General features: G+C 45.3%; 1 protein-coding gene across 2 annotated transcripts in view; it reads left to right on the forward strand.

Moving 5' to 3' along the window:
• VAC14 (VAC14 component of PIKFYVE complex) overlaps window positions 1-19012 on the forward strand; it is a 198139-nt gene that overhangs the window by 2234 nt on the left and 176893 nt on the right. For both annotated transcript variants that reach the window (XM_074968347.1, XM_074968345.1), the window contains exon 2: window positions 16659-16809. In XM_074968347.1, coding sequence (XP_074824448.1) covers window positions 16659-16809 — 151 coding nt within the window. The remainder of the gene's footprint in view (window positions 1-16658; window positions 16810-19012) is intronic.

The raw sequence follows: 19012 nt of genomic DNA on the forward strand, positions 1-19012 counted from the left end.
CTCAGGGGAAGGCCCCATGGCTGAGCTCTGGGAGGGGGTGAGAGTGGCTGGCCCACCGGTTGGGCTTGGGGGAGGGGGAAGGGCAGAGAAACAGGAACTGGGTTTTCACAGGGATTTCTTTAATTCTCTACTCCTGTTACAGACATACTTGCTGAGAGGTGTTTTGAAATAAATTACCAAAATAATTGAAACTGGTGTGATTATATAGTGTTATTGACCAATAACATTTTCAGAATTTTACAAGATTTTTAATTTTTTGATGCAAAATTCCCCCAGGAGTAAAATCTAGATCAGTCCTCCCTGCGATAGCATTTGTACTTCACAGGATGTTTTTAATGTATAAAATCGTGTCTGACTCACCTCTTTATCCCTTTTGATGATAGTTGCTACTAGCACTGCTCTGAGTATCTTAACTCTGCACTGGTCATCTCTGACACATGTTGAATTGGAGTTGTCATGAACTGGAGCTGGGGCTTTGTCTACACTGTCATTTACATCAGTGTAACTTATGTCGCTCAGGGGTGTGAATAAGCCACACCCCTTCCTCCCAGTGACCGACTTAAGTGTCGGTGTGGACAATGCTAAATGTCAATGGGAGAGCTCCAGCCGACCGAGCTACTGTTGCTCCTGCTCGTTGGGGGTGCATTAATTATGTTGACAGAGCTCAGCTTAGAGTGGCTACACCAGAGAACTAAGTGATGCAGTTGCATCTGTGCAAGTTGTAAGCTCTAGTGTAGCCATACTTAAGTGTAAGGTGGTTTCTTTTTTTTGTGCTGCTGTATTATGAATAAAGAATCAGGGGGTTGCCGTGTTAGTCTGTATCCACAAAAAGAACAAGGAGTCCAGTGGCACCTTAAAGGCTAATAGATATATTTGGCCATAAGCTTTCGTGGGTAAAAACCCACTTCCATGTATCTGAAGAAGTGGCTTTTTACCCACGAAAGCTTATGCCCAAATAAATCTGTTAGCCTTTAAGGTGCCACTGGACTCCTTGTTCTTTTTATGAATAAAGAAGGCCCTGCAAGGTTTGTAATCCTCCTCTTTCCCCACCGCCAAATATTTTCCCTTTTTTTATTAGAAATTCATGTTTTTTCTGCCACAAGGCTCTATCCTGAAAAGTAGTGAAACTGGCATTTCAAGTGTCGAGTAAAAGTTGAACTGAGAGGATGGGATTTCTAGACAGATTGCTTATTCAAACTATTTTATCAGGAATACTTATTTAATTGACAGGAAACCTTTAAGACTCTACTAAAGATTGAACAGCTCTGCCCCTTCAAATAAAAGGTCTCAATAAATCTGGCAGGGGGACCCAAAGAAATTCCATTAGCACAGCAGGGACAGCCCAGCTAATGGCTATTAACAGGCTTGGCAGAAATCAATTTTTAAAATAATTTTGACAGATCTGTTTATTTTTAGGCAGCTTTTTCCATTTTAGTTTATTTAAATGTTTATAGTTGTGGGAAATTATGGGGGATCAGAAAGTGGGGAGGGGCAGACAATAATTATTTAATGAGCGGAAACATTGAGATTCCAAAAGTTAAAGCTTTATAACCAATAAATCACAAACTTTCATAGATTCTTAGGTCAGAAGGAACCACTCTGATCACCTAGTCTGACCTGTATAGCACAGGCCAGTAAATTTCTCCAAAATATGCCCTAGCCATTATCTTTTTAGAAAAACATCCAATCTTGGTTTAAAAATTGTCAGTAATGGAGAATCCACCACGACCTTTGCTACATTGTTTCAATGGTTAATTACTCTCAGAGTTAAACATTTGTGCCTTGTTTCCAGTCTGAATTTGTCTAGCTTCAACTTCCAGCCATTGGATCATGTTAGATCTTTCCCTGCTAGATTGCAGAGCTCATTATTGAATATTCCTCATTTAGGTACTTTTAGGCTGTAATCAAATCACCCACGAACCTTCTGTTTGCTAAGCTAAATAGATTAAACTCCTTGAGTCTGTCACTATAAAAGTTGTTTTCTAATCCTTTAATCATTCTTGTGGCTCTTCACTGAACCCTGTCCAATTTGTCAACATCCTTTTTGAGCTGTGGACACCAGAACTGGACACAGTAGTCTAGTAGCGTTCGTACCAGTGCCAAATAGAGATTAATATAACCTCTCTACTTGCAGTTGAAATTCCCGTTTATGTATCATAAGATCGACTATACTGGGTCAGACCAGTGATCCATGTAGCCCACTACCCTGTCTTCTAACAGTGGCCAGTACCAGATGCTTCAGAGGGAATGAAGAAAACGGCAATTTCGAGTGATCCATTCCCTGTCATCCACTCCCAGCTTCTGGAGGTTTAGGGACACTGAGTGTGTGGAGTTGCATCCTTGATCATTAAAATATGATTTAGTCAGGGATTCTGTGACTTCACCGGATCCCTGTGACTGCTTCGGCTTCAGCTGTTAGCAGCAGGGCCTGGAGCTGTGCCCCCTCTCCCCCATGGCAGTGGGGCTCAGGCTTACAGTCCCCCGTCCCCCCGGGGGAGGGGCTCCAATTGTCATTCCTCCAGCCACTCTCCCAGCCCTGCCCCCTGGTTAAGTCACAAAGTCCACGGGCTCCTGTGAATTTTTGTTTGTTGCCCGTGACCTGTCCGTGACTTTTACTAAGAATAACCGTGACAAAAATGTAAGCTTTCTGATCATATTGGCTAATAGCCATTGATGGATCCATGAACTTATGTAACTCTTTTTTGAACCCAGTTGTACTTTGGATGAGTTCCACAGGTTGACTGTGCATTGTGTGAGGAAGTACTTACTTTGGTTTGTTTTTAAACCTGCTGCCTATTAATTTCATTGGGTGACCCCTAATTCATGTGTTATGTAAAGAGGTAAATAACACTTCCCTATTCACTTCCTCCACACAGTCATGATTTCATAGACCTCTGTCCTATCTCCCCCTTAGTCGTCTCTTTTCTAAACTGAACAGTCCCAGTCTTTTTAATCTCCCTTCATATGGAAGCTGTTCCACACCCCTAATGAATTTCATAGCCCTTCTCTGCACCTTTTCCAATTCTAATATCTTTCAGGTGAGGACAGCAGAACTGCATGCAGTATTTAACATGTGGGTGGATCATGGATTTATTTAATGGCATTATGATATTTTCCCTCCTCTACTGATTGTCGGGGACGGTTCCTGAGATTTGTCATCAAAAAAGAATGGCTCAAGTGTGGGGATCTCTCCTATGTCCTCTGCTCGGTGAAGACCAATGCAAATAATTCATTTAGCGTCTCTGCAACAGCCTCATTTTCCCTGAGTGCTCCTTTACCACCTTGATTTTCCAGTGGCTCCACTCACTGTTTGGCAGCCTTCCTTCTTCTATCTACTTACAAAAACTAACAGCTAAATTTTTTTTATCCTTGGGTAGTTGCTCTTCAAATTATTTTTTGGCCTGCCTAATTATACTTTTACACTTGACTTGCCAGAGTTTATGTTCCTTTCTATTTTCCTCAGTATGATATGAGTGTGATGGGTTATCACCCCTGGGATTCAGTCTGGGACTGGGGTCCACTGAGCCCCCTGACATACCAGCCTGGGCTCCCTCTTACACTTCACTGCTGTCACCAGCTGCAAAGCCCTCCAGCCTGCACTCTCACCACCATACATATCGGTAGGGACACACCCAGCTGCAGTTATATGCAGGCTCTCTGACCAGCCCCTGCATATGAAGGCTACAGCCAAGGCAACTCCCAGCTCCCTAAGTGCGCACCCCCTCTGGAGGGTAAACCCCAAATTATACCATCTTTTGCTGCACAGGGAACTGTACATCGTAAGCTCATAAAATTTGCCCCCTCCCTCAGTGTGGAGAGGAATATGCTACAGCCTCTTGTACGCTTCATTCCAACTCACTGGTTTAGATAAAGCAAAAACAAGTTTATTAGCTTGTTAACAAGTTTATTACCTAAAGATAGATTTTAAGTGATTACCTGGCAAATAAACAAAATGCAAACTTAGCTTAATAAATAGATTGGATATGAATAGCAGATTCTCACCCTAAGAGATGATGTGGGCAGGCTGCAGATTCTTAAGGGGCAAGACTGCACTTGCTTTAAGTTTAGAATCCGCAGGTGTTTCGTTTCACAGGCTAGAAATCCCTTTTAGCCTGGGTCCAGCACTTCCCCCAGTTCAGTCTTTGTTCCTCAGGTGTTTCTAGGAGTCTTCTTGAGTGACAAATGATGTCACTCCTTGCCTTATATAGCATGTGGCGGGAACACTTTGTTTCAAAGCTTGGTTCCCAGACTAGTCTGTGTCAAAATACTGACATCCAAAGATGGAGCCTCGAGACATGTGGTCTCATCATGTGTCCTTGAAGAGTCATAGCAGCCGTTACTTGGAGGCTGTCTGTAGCCTTCATAGGAAGGCTCACCAGGTAGGAGATAAGCTTCTAAGGCCTATTGTGTTTTCCTCATGGCCCATTGCCCTTAATAGGTCCTTCCCCACTCACTATCTAGCCTGAAAGCATCTTGTCTAGTGGGTGTTACCCAGGTGTAACTACATTTGAAAGACAGTTACATAGTCAACATTCATAACTTCAGGCACAAAAATGATACATGCATACAAATCTAATAGTCATATTAGGCAATTCATAACTTTTCCAATGATGCGTCACATGACTTATCTTGCATAAAATACATCATAATTTTGATGTATTTTACTCCTAATATCATCACTGTGAAGAATATGGGGTGCAGTGTCACAATGACTTCCAATTTTTACAGATTTCTTTTTTTCCTCTAACCATGTCTTTTACTTTGTTTAGCCAGGGCGGCATTTTTTTTTGGTCCTTGTGGTTTTTTGTTTCCGTGGGAGAAGGGGCATACATTTAGTTTGAGCCTTTTATTATGGTGGTTTTAAATAGTCTCCGTGCAGCTTGCAGACATTTCACCATTGACTGTTCCTTTTAGCTTCTCTTTAACTGGCTTCTTCATTTTTGTGTAGTTCCCCTTTTAGAAGTTAAATGCTACTACTGTGGGTTTATTTGGTATTGCCCCCCCCACAAGTGTGTCAAGTTTACTTTATAGTCTCTATTACTGAGTGGGTCAGCAATATTCACCTCTTAGCTCAGATCCTGTGTTACTCTTCGGACTAAATCGAGAATCATAGAATATCAGGGTTGGAAGGGACCTTAGGAGGTCATCTAGTCCAACCCCCTGCTCAAAGCAGGACCAATCCCCAATTTTTGCCCCAGATCCCTAAATGGCCCCCTCAAGGATTGAACTCACAACCCTGGGTTTAGCAGGCCAGTGCTCAAACCACTGAGCTATCCCTCTCCCCCCCCATCGCCTCAGCCCTTGTGGGTTCCAGGACAAGCTGCTCCAAGAAGCAATCTGACTTTAATAGCTTCTGTTTAACATTCTCCAGAGATACATTGATGGCAACTGATACTAGTGGAATGGAAACAGTGTTATCTTTTTTTCCCTAATATAGAACAGAAATGCTGAACACTTCTACCTTTTTTGCATTATTATTGATAAATCCACCATTTCTGTCTAGTAATGGACCAATACCATTGTCAGGATTCTTTGTCTTCCTAATATATTTTAAAAACTCCTTTTATTCTCTTTAAGTTTGCTCACCAGTGACTTCTCCTTATGTCCCTTTGCTTCCCTTATCAATTTTCTACAATTCCTAAATTCTGATTTATATTCATTACTATCAACTTCCCTTTCTTACATCTGATATATTATTCTTTTATGGATACTACTGTCTTCAATTGCTCTCAGAACCCAGTTGGTTTTTAACCAGCACAGCCGCCGCCTTCCATGCAGTAAGGTGCTCTTAAAAGATCCCCAATCATCATTTACATTTTTTCTGATTAAATACTTCCTCCCTGGTTATTTGTTTCATAATTGTTTTCAGCTCTTTCAAAGTCATGTCAAAATTTTGACCTTAAATCAAACTCCAAGAAGTTCTCAAGCAATATTTTTCTTTTGCCTATCTGTAAATTTGATTATTGTTGGAAATATTTTTTGTTGGTTTGTGCATGTACCATGAAATCTATGTTTATCGACATTTACCTATAAAAATCAAATGCTTCCAAGCCTGGATACGAACAAGCTCTGGGATCAAGGGTCTAATGTTCTGAGAGAAGCATGAAAAAGTGGGTATAGGGAATGCAGGCCATGGAAAATGATGCTTGGTAATGCCAACGCTCCCCCTCCTTGTTTAAATCAACATGACACTGATCTTTCTAAGCAGCTGACTTGGCTAGTGAAAGCAACTCCCCTAATTTCTCAAATATGAAATGCAGGGTGTAGGCTACTTCATGCTGGGTGTAGGCAACAAACATGAAAGCAGTCTTTTCCCCAAGGCTGTGTCTGTTGAGTGCCTGAGAAATCTTTATGGTTCCATCTTTTGAGAAGATGGACTGCATGTTTAGTCTCCGTTAAAATCCTCATTGCTTATGGTAGCTCTGTGGCCGAACTCCAGACCTTTCCTATAATTCTGCTTTTCTGCTGTCTACTGAATATCCCCTACAAGAATTGCTTATTAAAGGTAATCTATGACAAGTTTGTTTACATTTCTGGGAGATAATGCTGCTGGCTTCTTGTTTACAATGTCACCTGAAAGTGAGAACAGGTGTTCACGTGGCACTGTTGTAGCCAGCGTCATAAGATATTTACGTGCCAGATGCGTTAAAGATTCATATGTCCCTTCATGCTTCAGCCACCATTGCAAAGGACATGCGTCCGTGCTAATGAGGGGTTCTGCTCAATAATGATCCAAAGCAGTGCGGACCGATGCATGTTCCCTTTCATCATCTGAGTCAGATGCCACCAACAGAAGGCTGGTTTTCTTTTTTGGTGGTTTGGGTTCTGTAATTTCTGCATCGGAGTGTTGCTCTTAGAATCATAGAATATCAGGGTTGGAAGGGACCCCAGAAGGTCATCTAGTCCAACCCCCTGCTCGAAGCAGGACCAATTCCCAGTTAAATCATCCCAGCCAGGGCTTTGTCAAGCCTGACCTTAAAAACCTCTAAGGAAGGAGATTCTACCACCTCCCTAGGTAACGCATTCCAGTGTTTCACCACCCTCTTAGTGAAAAAGTTTTTCCTAATATCCAACCTAAACCTCCCCCATTGCAACTTGAGACCATTACTCCTCGTTCTGTCATCTGCTACCATTGAGAACAGTCTAGAGCCATCCTCTTTGGAACCCCCTTTCAGGTAGTTGAAAGCAGCTATCAAATCCCCCCTCATTCTTCTCTTCTGCAGACTAAACAATCCCAGCTCCCTCAGCCTCTCCTCATAAGTCATGTGCTCTAGATCCCTAATCATTTTTGTTGCCCTTCGCTGGACTCTCTCCAATTCATCCACATCCTTCTTGTAGTGTGGGGCCCAAAACTGGACACAGTACTCCAGATGAGGCCTCACCAGTGTCGAATAGAGGGGAACGATCACATCCCTCGATCTGCTCGCTATGCCCCTACTTATACATCCCAAAATGCCATTGGCCTTCTTGGCAACAAGGGCACACTGTTGACTCATATCCAGCTTCTCGTCCACTGTCACCCCTAGGTCCTTTTCCGCAGAACTGCTGCCTAGCCATTCGGTCCCTAGTCTGTAGCGGTGCATTGGATTCTTCCATCCTAAGTGCAGGACCCTGCACTTATCCTTATTGAACCTCATCAGATTTCTTTTGGCCCAATCCTCCAATTTGTCTAGGTCCTTCTGTATCCTATCCCTCCCCTCCAGCGTATCTACCACTCCTCCCAGTTTAGTATCATCTGCAAATTTGCTGAGAGTGCAATCCACACCATCCTCCAGATCATTTATGAAGATATTGAACAAAACCGGCCCCAGGACCGACCCCTGGGGCACTCCACTTGACACCGGCTGCCAACTAGACATGGAGCCATTGATCACTACCCGTTGAGCCCGACAATCTAGCCAGCTTTCTACCCACCTTATAGTGCATTCATCTAGCCCATACTTCCTTAACTTGCTGACAAGAATACTGTGGGAGACCGTGTCAAAAGCTTTGCTAAAGTCAAGAAACAATACATCCACTGCTTTCCCTTCATCCACAGAACCAGTAATCTCATCGTAAAAGGCGATTAGATTAGTCAGGCATGACCTTCCCTTGGTGAATCCATGCTGACTGTTCCTGATCACTTTCCTCTCGTGTAAGTGCTTCAGGATTGATTCTTTGAGGACCTGCTCCATGATTTTTCCAGGGACTGAGGTGAGGCTGACTGGCCTGTAGTTCCCAGGATCCTCCTTCTTCCCTTTTTTAAAGATTGGCACTACATTAGCCTTTTTCCAGTCATCCGGGACTTCCCCCGTTCGCCACGAGTTTTCAAAGATAATGGCCAAGGGCTCTGCAATCACAGCCGCCAATTCCTTCAGCACTCTCGGATGTAACTCGTCCGGCCCCATGGACTTGTGCACGTCCAGCTTTTCTAAATAGTCCCTAACCACCTCTGTCTCCACAGAGGGCTGGCCATCTCTTCCCCATTCTGTGATGCCCAGCGCAGCAGTCTGGGAGCTGACCTTGTTAGTGAAAACAGAGGCAAAAAAAGCATTGAGTACATTAGCTTTTTCCACATCCTCTGTCACTAGGTTGCCTCCCTCATTCAGTAAGGGGCCCACACTTTCCTTGGCTTTCTTCTTGTTGCCAACATACCTGAAGAAACCCTTCTTGTTACTCTTGACATCTCTTGCTAGCTGCAGCTCCAGGTGCGATTTGGCCCTCCTGATATCTTTCCTACATGCCCGAGCAATATTTTTATACTCTTCCCTGGTCATATGTCCAACCTTCCACTTCTTGTAAGCTTCTTTTTTATGTTTAAGATCCGCTAGGATTTCACCATTAAGCCAAGCTGGTCGCTTGCCATGTTTACTATTCTTTCGACTCATCGGGATGGTTTGTCCCTGTAACCTCAACAGGGATTCCTTGAAATACAGCCAGCTCTCCTGGACTCCCTTCCCCTTCATGTTAGTCCCCCAGGGGATCCTGGCCATCTGTTCCCTGAGGGAGTCGAAGTCTGCTTTCCTGAAGTCCAGGGTCCGTATCCTGCTGCTTACCTTTCTTCCCTGCGTCAGGATCCTGAACTCAACCAACTCATGGTCACTGCCTCCCAGATTCCCATCCACTTTTGCTTCTTCAAGAGTTCTGACAGCATGCTCCACACCCCGTCCCTACCAGATTTTGGAAGGCACTTCAGATTCTTAAACCTTGGGTCGAGCTCTAAAGAGAGGTGTGGCTCTCTTTAGAAATCTCTTGTTGGTGCCCTCTTTGCATTTTGTCAAATCTGCTGTGAAAGTGTTCTTAAAACAAACGTGCTGGGTCATCATCCGAGACTGCTCTAACATGAAATATATGGCAGCATGCAGGTAAAACAGAGCAGGAGACATACTAGTCTCCCCCAAGGAGTTCCGTCACAAATTTAATTAACACACTTCTTTTTTTAACAAGCATGGAAGCATGTCCTCTGGAATGGTGGCCAAAGCATGAAGGAGCATATGAATGTTTAGCATATCTGGCTTGTAAATACCTTGCAGTGCTGGCTACAAAAGTGCCATGCCTGTTCTCACTTTCGTACATAAGAAGCCGGCAGCATTATCACCCATAAATATAAACAAACTGATTTGTCTTAGTGACTGGCTGAACAAGACGTTGTACTGAGTGGACTTGTAGGCTCTAAAGTTTGACATTTTGTTTTTTGGGTGCAGTTACATAACAAAGTGCAATTTACGAATGTAGATTATTTTTTTTCACGAAAAATATTGCGTTATGGTACTTGTATGAGGTGAATTGAAAAATACTCTTTTTTTGTTTTTACAGTGCAAATATTTGTAATTAAAATAATATAAAGCAAGCACTGTACACTTTGTATTTGGCTAGGTTTCAGAGTAGCAGCCGTGTTAGTCTGTATCCGCAAAAAGAAAAGGAGTATATACACTATACAAAGGAGAATATAAAAAGAAAAGGAGTACTTGTGGCACCTTAGAGACTGACAAATTTGTTTGAGCATAAGCTTTAAGTGAGCCACAGCTCACTTAAAGCTTATGCTCAAATAATTTTGTTAGTCTCTAAGGTGCCACAAGTACTCCTTTTCTTTTTTATATTCTGTGTTGTAATTGAAGTCAATATATTTTAAAATACCCAAAATATTTAAATAAAAGGCATTCTATTGTTTAACAATGCAATTAATTGTGAAGCTTTAAATTCATCCAAAATATGCTAGTTAGAAGCTGGTCCCTAATCTGGAACCCTCAAGCATGGTTGGGAGACACCTGTCTGGTGGGTATTCCAGCAGGGTGGAGGTTTTTATGTGTTGATATCACACTTGCGTTGCTGATGGATACTGCGACCCAGGACCAGGTTTGACCCAGGACCAGGCTAGACTCCAAGATGGCTGTTTTTATGTATGCATTGACTGGGAATTGAACCCTGGCCTCCTGCATGGCAGGCAAGAATTCTACTACTGAGCCACCAGTGTGGCCTTGTGTCTGTTTAACTGTTCTTGCATAAACCCTTCCATGTCCTCTTTCCTATGGCAAAGACAACATGTGCAGTAACGTGACTGACAAGTGTATTTTTCTGTCCACGATCTCCACTGCATCACCATTACGCCATGCCAGCAGTACTTTTGGTATAATAGGAATTATAAGTGGAGTTGACTGAATCTACACTTGACTCTTACAAAAGAAGGGTAGGTGTCATGCTCTGAAATGGGATCTAACCCCTTCAGCTTGGCGTCAAACTGGAGGCTTCTCTGCATATAGGTCAGAGGTGGGCAAACTACAGCCCGTAGGCCACATCCAGCCCATGGGGCCATCCTGCCCGGCTCTTTACCTCCTGGCTGGGAAGGCTAGCCCCCGGCTCCTGCCCCGCTGTCCCCTCTCCCCCGCAGCCTCAGCACGCTGCGCCGTCAGCGCTCTGACCTGCCACTCCTGCCAGGCAGTGCAGTGGCGTGGCTGGGTCCAGCCGGGTGCAAGCTCCTGCTGCTCTGAGAGACATGGTAAGGGGGTGGGGAGCAGGGGGGTTGGATATGGGGCAGGGGTTCTGAGGGGGGCAGTCAGGGAGCGGGAAGTGGGAGGGGGTGGATAGGGGGCCGGGGCCAGGCTGTTAGGGGAGGCACAGCCTTCCCTACCCGGCCCTCCATACAGTTTTGCAACGCCAATGTGGCCCTCGGGCCAAAAAGTTTGCCTACACCTGATATAGGTGGTGGTGGTGAAGCCTGGAATAGCCAGTGCAGAATTCACTTCAGATGTGGATTAATCTAAAATCCATAAAGGCACACTTAGGCTATGTTTACACTTGCATTTTTGTTGGGGGTGGGGGGGGGGTGTTTTATTTCACACCCTGACCAACTAAAGTGCTAGTGTAGACAAAGCCACTAAGACACTCTACGCATGTCTACACTACGAAATAAGGTCGATTTTATAGAAGTCTATCTTTAGAAAACGATCTTATACAGTCGATCATGTATGTCCCCACTAAGCGCAGTAGGTTAGCAAAGTGTGTCCTCAATACTGTGGCTAGCACTGACTCACGGAGTGGTGCACTGTGGGTAGTTATCCCACAGTCCCTGTTTCCCACTGGAATTCTGGGTTAAGCTCCCAATGCCTGATAGGGCAGAAACATTGTCGCGGGTGATTTTGGGTACATGTCCTCAGTCTCCCCTCCCCTCCCTCCCTCCTTGAAAGCAACGGCAAACAATCATTTTGCCTCTTTTTTTTTTTTTTTTTTTTCCTGGGTTATCCATGCAGACACCATAGCACGCCAAGCATGGAGCCCCCTCAGCTGTGCACTGCTTTTGTGAGCATTGTAAATGCCTCGCGCATTATCATACAGTATGTGCAGAGCGTAGCTAGGAGCTGCCAGCACAAGGAACATTGTGAGGAGGACATGGACACAGATGTTCCTGAAAGCATGGGATGTGGCAATTGGGATATTATGGTGGCACTGGGGCAGGTTGATACATTTGAACACCAATTCTGGACCCGGCAAACAAGCACAGACTGGTGGGACCGCATAGCGTTGCAGGTATCTGATGATTCCCAGTGGCTGCGAAACTTTCGCATGCCTAAGGCCACTTTCATGGAACTTTGTGAGTCGCTTTCCCCCACCCTGAAGGTCAGGAATACCAAGATGAGACCTGCCCTGACAGTTGAGAAGCAAGTGGCAATAGCCCTGTGGAAGTTTGCAACACCTAACTGCTACCAGTCAGTCGGGAATCAATTTGGAGTGGGCAAATCTACTGGGGGGGCTGCTGTGATCCAAGGCAATCAATAACCTTCTGCTAACAAGGGTAGTGACTCTGGGAAATGTGCAGATCATAGAGGTTGGCTTTGCTGCAATGGGGTTCCCTAACTGGTGGGGCGATAGATGGAACACACATCCCTATCTTGGCACCGGACCACGTTGCCAAACGGTATGTAAACTGCAAGGGGTACTTCTCAGTGGTGTTGCAAGCGCTGGTGGATCACAAGGGATGTTTCACTGACATCAGCGTGGGATGGTCGGGAAAGGTGCATGACGCTTGGAACTCTGGGCTGTTAGAAAATCTGCAAGAAGAGACTTTCTTCCCAGACCAGAAAACTACTGTTGGATGTTGAAATGCCTATAGTTATCCTTGGGGACCCAGCCTGCCCATGGCTCATGAAGCCGTACACAGGCAGCCTGGACAGTAGTCAGGAGCAGTTCAACTACAGGCTGAGCAAGTGCAGAATGGTGGTAGACTGTGCCTTTGGATGTTTAAAAAGGCGCTGGTGCAGTTTACTGACTCGCTCAGACTTCATCACAACCAACCTTCCCATTGTTATTGCTGCTTGCTGTGTGCTCCACAATCTCCGTGAGAGTAAGGGGGAGACGTTTATGGCGGGGGGGGGGGGGCAGGTTGAGGCAAATCACCTGGCAGCCAGTTTTGAACAGCCAGACACCAGGGCAATCAGAAGAGCACACCGAGGTGTGCTGCGCATCAAAGAGGCTTTGAAAAACAGTTTCATGATTGACCAGGCTACGTGTGCCAGTTGTGTGTGTTTGTCCTTGATGCAAAACCGCCCCCTTTGGTGAATGTACTTCTCTGTAAGCCAATCCCCCTTCGACCACAGCTGGCAAAGGAAATAAAGTCCCTATTGTCTTGAAGCCATTCATTCTTTATTTAAAAAAAAAAAATCACTGACAGGGTAGCCCGGGAGGGGTTGGGGAGGAGGGAAGGACCAGACCACATTGCTTATTGTAGCCACATTACAAATCAGAGCTGTTTGAATGACAGCCTTCTGTTGCTTGGGCCATCCTCTGGAGTGGAGTGGCTGGGTGCCCGGAGCCTCCCCCCGTGTTCTTGGGTGTCTGGGTGAGGAGGATATGGAATTTGGCAAGGAGGGCAGGTGGCTATAAAATGGATGCAGCGGGGGTCTGTGCTCTTGTTGCCATTCCAGCAGCTCCACCAGATGCCTCATCATGTCTGTTTGCTCCCCCATTAGCCTCAGCATTTCCTCTCGCATGTTCTGATCATGCTCACTGTATGCTTTCTTGGCCTCTGCCACCGAATGCCTCCATGCATTCAGCTTTACCCCATCAGTTTGGGAGGACTGAATGAGCTCTGAAAACATGTCATTGCGAGTGTGGGGTGTTTTTCTTTTTTTGTTTTTGTTTCCCCCCCCCCCCCCCCAACCTTCTAATCTGCAATAACCTCAGGGATGGAGTTGATATGGGGAGAATAGAAACATTTGCACTTGCAGGGGAGATAAAAAAGGGAGAGTACAACTTAAGAAGCTACATTTCTGAGAACAAAAGAGAGACTCTTTCACAGTGAATCAAGCAAGTCACAGCAGACAGCACATGTGCTTTAGGTACAAGGTCGCATTTTGCCTTTTAAATTGAGCACCTGCCGGTATGGTGGCACATCACACATGGCTGGGCAGCAGAATTCGGTTTCCAGGCAGCCATGGTAAGCCAAAGAGTACACGGGGTTGGCTTCTTCCGCCTTCATAACATGTGGGAATGGTTTCAAACTGCAGCGCCCTCTTTTCCCAGAGCAAGCAATGCCGGTTGGGTTCGCCATTTAAAAGGAGGGGCTGCGGTTTGGGGTTGGATGTGCAGCACACCCCTCCCCCCACCGCGTGGCCATCCTCTTTTAGCCAAGCACAAACAGCCCAGCATGAACGGGGGTCCTTTTACTGTTCCCTTACAAAAATCCCCCTATTTCAACCAGGTGACCATGAATATCACTCTCCTGAGGCTGACACAGAAAGATAAAGATCAAATGTTGCTTGAATGCGACCAAAACCCAGGACCATTCGCTGCCATGCTTTGTGCTGCAGTGATTCCAGACTCCTTGCTACTGGCTTGGCATGGTAAAGTGTCCTACTGTGGAGGATGAAATAAGACAGCCCTCCCCAGAAACCTTCTGCAGAGGCTTTCAGAGTACCTCCAGGAGAGCTTCATGCAGATGTCCCTGGAGGATTCCTGCTCCATCCCAAGACACGTTAACAGACTTTTCCAGTAGCTGTACTGGCCACAAATGCATCCCAATTCTTCAGGGCAAATCAAACATTAAACAAAATTGCTTTTAACCCCTGTAGTGTAGTTACAAATGTGCACTCACCAGAGGTGCCTTCTCCGCCTTCAGGGTCTGGGAACGATACAACTTGGGAGGGTATTGGCTCCAGGGTGATGAAAAGGTCCTGGCTGCCGGGGAGAACGGATTCACCGCTTGCCTGCTGCACATTCTCCTCCTCCTCCACTTCCTCCTCCACAAAATCCTCCTCTGTGTTTCGTGAGACTCCCCCCTTGCAGGTGTCCATGGACAATGTTGGGGTAGTGGTAGGGTCCGTCCCCCCCCAGAATGGAAAGCAGCTGATCATAGAAGCGGCATGTATGGGGCTCTGACCTGGAGCGACCGTTTGCCTCTTTTGGTAGGCTTTCCTGAGCTCCTTAACTTTCATGTGGCACTGCTGTGTGTCCCTGGTGTAGCCTCTCTCCACCATGCCCTGTGTGGTTTTTGGCATATATAGCCGCATTTCCTCTGCTGGATCAGAGTTCTGCCTGCACAGAGTCTTCTCCCCATACAGCGATCAGATCCCATGTGTCCCGTTTGCTCCATGCTGGCGCTCGTTTGTGACTCTGGGACTGCAAGGTCACCTGTTCTGCTGAGTGCGCCATGCTGACCAAACAGGAAATGAAATTCAAAAATTCTCGGGGCTTTTCCTGTGTACCTGGCTAGTGCATCAGAGTCGAAAGTACTGTCCAGAGCGGTCACGTTGGAGCACGTGGAGCTCCCAGAGGCCAATACCATCGAATTGCACAGTGCTCTGTCTGCACTACCCCAAATTCGAACCAGGAAGTTCGATTTTTAGCACTGCTCCCCTCGCTGGGGAGGAGTACAGCAGTTGATTTTAAGAGCTCTTTACGTCCTTGGAGTTGCTTGTGTAGCTGCATTGCTTATAAAAGCGACCTAATGTGGCTAAATTCGACCTAACCTCATAATGTAGACCAGACCTTGGTTAGGGGAGTTTCCTTCTCAGCCAGCCAGCCAACCAAGATCAGTTCTGTAGAAATGGGTTTTATATCCATGCGGTAGACTGCAGGCTGGAGGGCATGGGGGAGTGCCAGTCTAGAAGGGGATTGGGGAGTATCTCCAGGTAATGTAAGCAAAGTACTGCTGCCTGGCCTGTAAAGTGGAGTTCACTTACTCTGGGGAGCATACATTCCACAAGTTTAAGGCACTGTATGCCTCTCTTGTTCTGCTTTGATCTATGCAGGGAGGGCAGATTAGACAGGGGCCAGCCATGTTCGCCCCTGTCCATTTCTGAATTGTAGGAATGAATGCTGGACCACTAAGCAATGGCAGTAAAATGTTGAGATGAAACCTCATACAGAGATCTGTGTACAACAGCTAGTAAAACTCTGGAGAGCTGTTGGTTTCTCTCTGGGTTTAGGATGGGGAAGCTTCACCTGTGGCCCATTTCCTCCTCCCCCAACCCCAATTTTGCCAAAACTAAGTTGCCTGAAATCCCACATGAGATCTTGCTTCAGTTTAGCATCCCCCTTGAAAGTTTAATGCAAAGCCATCAAGGAGTTTGGGAGATAGGAGGATGCTTACAGTGAGATGCATTTGAATGCTCTTCCTAATCTTTCTGGGTCATAACTCCCAGTCTCTGGTTTGTAAGTGCCACACGTGCTCCTCTGTTGGTTGGGAGGAGGAGGGTGACTTTTGCTCTTGGGAGGGCTGGGGGGTGATAACTGTAGAAAGCAGTTAATGCTTGTGCTGAGCCTTGCGGGTTTAAGGCTGCATAGACGTTGGGGATCTTTAGGGAGCCTGCCCCAGCCCAGTGCACAGGGGATTTTTGGGGTAGTTGAAGGACCAGAAGAGGGGATGAGCCAGCTGTCCTTAGATAAGTCACAGATAAAGAGGTTCCCCCTGAGGAAGTGAGTCCACACTGTCTCATGAAGTGATTGGACCAGTTCAAGGCGAGGCATGGGTAAATGATGGGGTGGGGTGAGGAGCAGCCCATTCATCTGCCTTGTTTTTTAGTTGCTGGCTTTCACCAGAGGGCTTGAGTTGAGGGTCTTTGTAATGAATATTCCCATCCTGTCCATGTTTCCGGAGGAGTCTGGTAGCCAGTGCACAAGACTCTAAACCATGCATTGTTGAAGCCAGGCCAAGATATTCTGTCATACCGTCTGTTCTCTGCTAGGTTGGTGCGAGAGTTTGTGGCTCAGAACAATGCAGCGCAGATCAAGCATGTCATCCAGATCCTGTCGCAAGAGTTCGCGCTCTCACAGCACCCTCACAGCAGGAAAGGGGGGCTCATCGGCCTGGCAGCCTGCTCCATTGCTCTCGGGAAGGTAGGGTTCCCAGTTGTTTGTTTTTTCTGCCTGTCACAAGTGAGCATCTGTTCCCTATGGTCTACAGGCTGCTGGAAAGTGTTCCCCTAGCAATCTCCTTGATGTCAACGGCCTGCTCCATGAGTTAGTGCTCACCAGTGCACTCAGGAGAGGGTATGCATCCTAGCCCTGTGTTAGGCCCAGACTGCTCTATGGAAACATTTAATTGTAATTGGCAAACTCCGGATGCTGGGGAGAGAATGAAAAATTAACACTGGTGTTGCGCTGGGGAAGGATGTGAACAGGAATGTTACAAGGCATGTCTAAGGAGAATGTGTTCTGTCCACCTCGGAAGAGGCAGCAGAAGTTACTCTGCTCCTTATGAGATGCTCAAGGCAAAAGCCGTGAACGCCACCAAACACTGGAGGTGTGGGATCAGGTCTGGGAGCTTAGTAGACATTTCAGCATTGCCTGGGCTTTGGAAGATACCGCAGGAAAACCATCTTTGTGTCTCAATTATATTAATGCCATGTGCTTATGATGAAACATAGCCCTGCACCACTCAGTCCCACAACATGGTAGTTTATTGTATCATACACAGGACCTTAACTAGGCTAAAGCATAGCTAGAATACAGGCTAGCCCCAGTCAGAGACTTACCCAAACCATGTTGGGCTGCACAGACAACGGTAAGCCATTACATCAATTTACACTTTATCTTTCCATTGGACTTTAGAATAAGACTTTAGACTACTTCTAGTAGTCACTAAAATAGACATGCATCCCAGTGTGGTGCTATTGCACTGACATCTTATTGTAACATTTATGTGCAAGGGGAAACGTAACTGGCTTCTGTTCAAATTAAGGGCTTGTTCCTCTTTCCGTAGGTCCTTTATGCCATTCTCCTCAATGAGAGCACTGAGTAATGGCTGCAGGATCCAGCTTTGTGCTCAGTAAAACAGGGAGGTTTGTGCATGAACAACCTGATCCACAGGCTGAAGTCACAATGGGCTTTGGATCAGATACACATTTAGTTATCAGAAATGTCTTGATGAGGGAGGAAGGAAAAAGTGAGGTGGTCTTTTTATAGCATTTCATTCTGCATTTCAGCCCAGCGCACTACTCTAGAGACAAGCTATCCCTGTATAAAATCACATGTGGTAGGATTTTAATTCCCCTTTAATGAGACCGTGAGTCACTAACCAGCTAAAATGGATACACTGTAAAGAAGGCCAGGGCTCAGAGTTAATGTTAAATTGCCTCTAAAATCGTCAGTTTCTGCTGCTGGGTGATACTCCAGATTCTTAATGCTTTTATTAAAATGCCTACCACTTTTGCTGCTGTCTTTTTAAAAAATGCTTATCCACAACACCACAATATCTTGATATTTTTTTTTCCCCATGTAGAGGACACAGATTTAACTACAAATCTTGTTTTTTGTTCTCTTCTGGGATAAGTGGCATCAATGCTGGATGGGAAAGTAACTTAAACAAATTATAATGTTCTCAAGTGTTATGGAAATCTTTTGTCGGATGCAGTTCAGAAACTTCTTAGGTATATAAAAACATTAATACAAACTTTCAGTTTACTTGTTTAGCCTGGAAATAACTTTCTGTACTGGGTTTTTTTCACTATCTATTTAGTGAACACTGAGACATTCTTCCTTACTCTAAAGGGGTGACATCAACTTAGAATTCCAGACAACTCTGATTTTTTCACCTACAATAATTAAAAGTAACATTTTGGATCGTTAGAGCTGATTAGATTAGAAGGAAAATCACATCTGAGGCTAGTCAGACAAATTTCTGTTTGTGTGGATATTTCATATAGCAACACAAGATAAAAAATAAAAATGGAAATCTGACTTTAAAGTCACACAAATTCCCAGGTGAACTCTGAGGCAGGTATAGTTCATGAAAGTACTTCTAATTCATCTGCTGAAGTTGACTAGATGCTAAACAAGTCCCGTGTTAATTTCCACTTCATTTAAAAGGACACTATCAACTTAACTCCTTTTTTTTTTTTTTTTTTTTTAAAGCTGGTATACCAACCTGGACGCGTTGTCTCTCATGACTGTTCAGTCCTAAGAAGGAGGTTTTGGTTGACTTGCTAATGCTGAGCCAGCAGAATAAGAACACCAGGGTGCTTTTAGTTTGTATAAGAAAAAACTTAAAAAATCCTTGAATAATTAGGATGACCCAAGGCCAGATTGTACCCCAAGACAC

Source organism: Natator depressus, chromosome 12 (assembly GCF_965152275.1).
Source record: "Natator depressus isolate rNatDep1 chromosome 12, rNatDep2.hap1, whole genome shotgun sequence".
NCBI classification, from domain to species: domain Eukaryota; kingdom Metazoa; phylum Chordata; order Testudines; family Cheloniidae; genus Natator; species Natator depressus.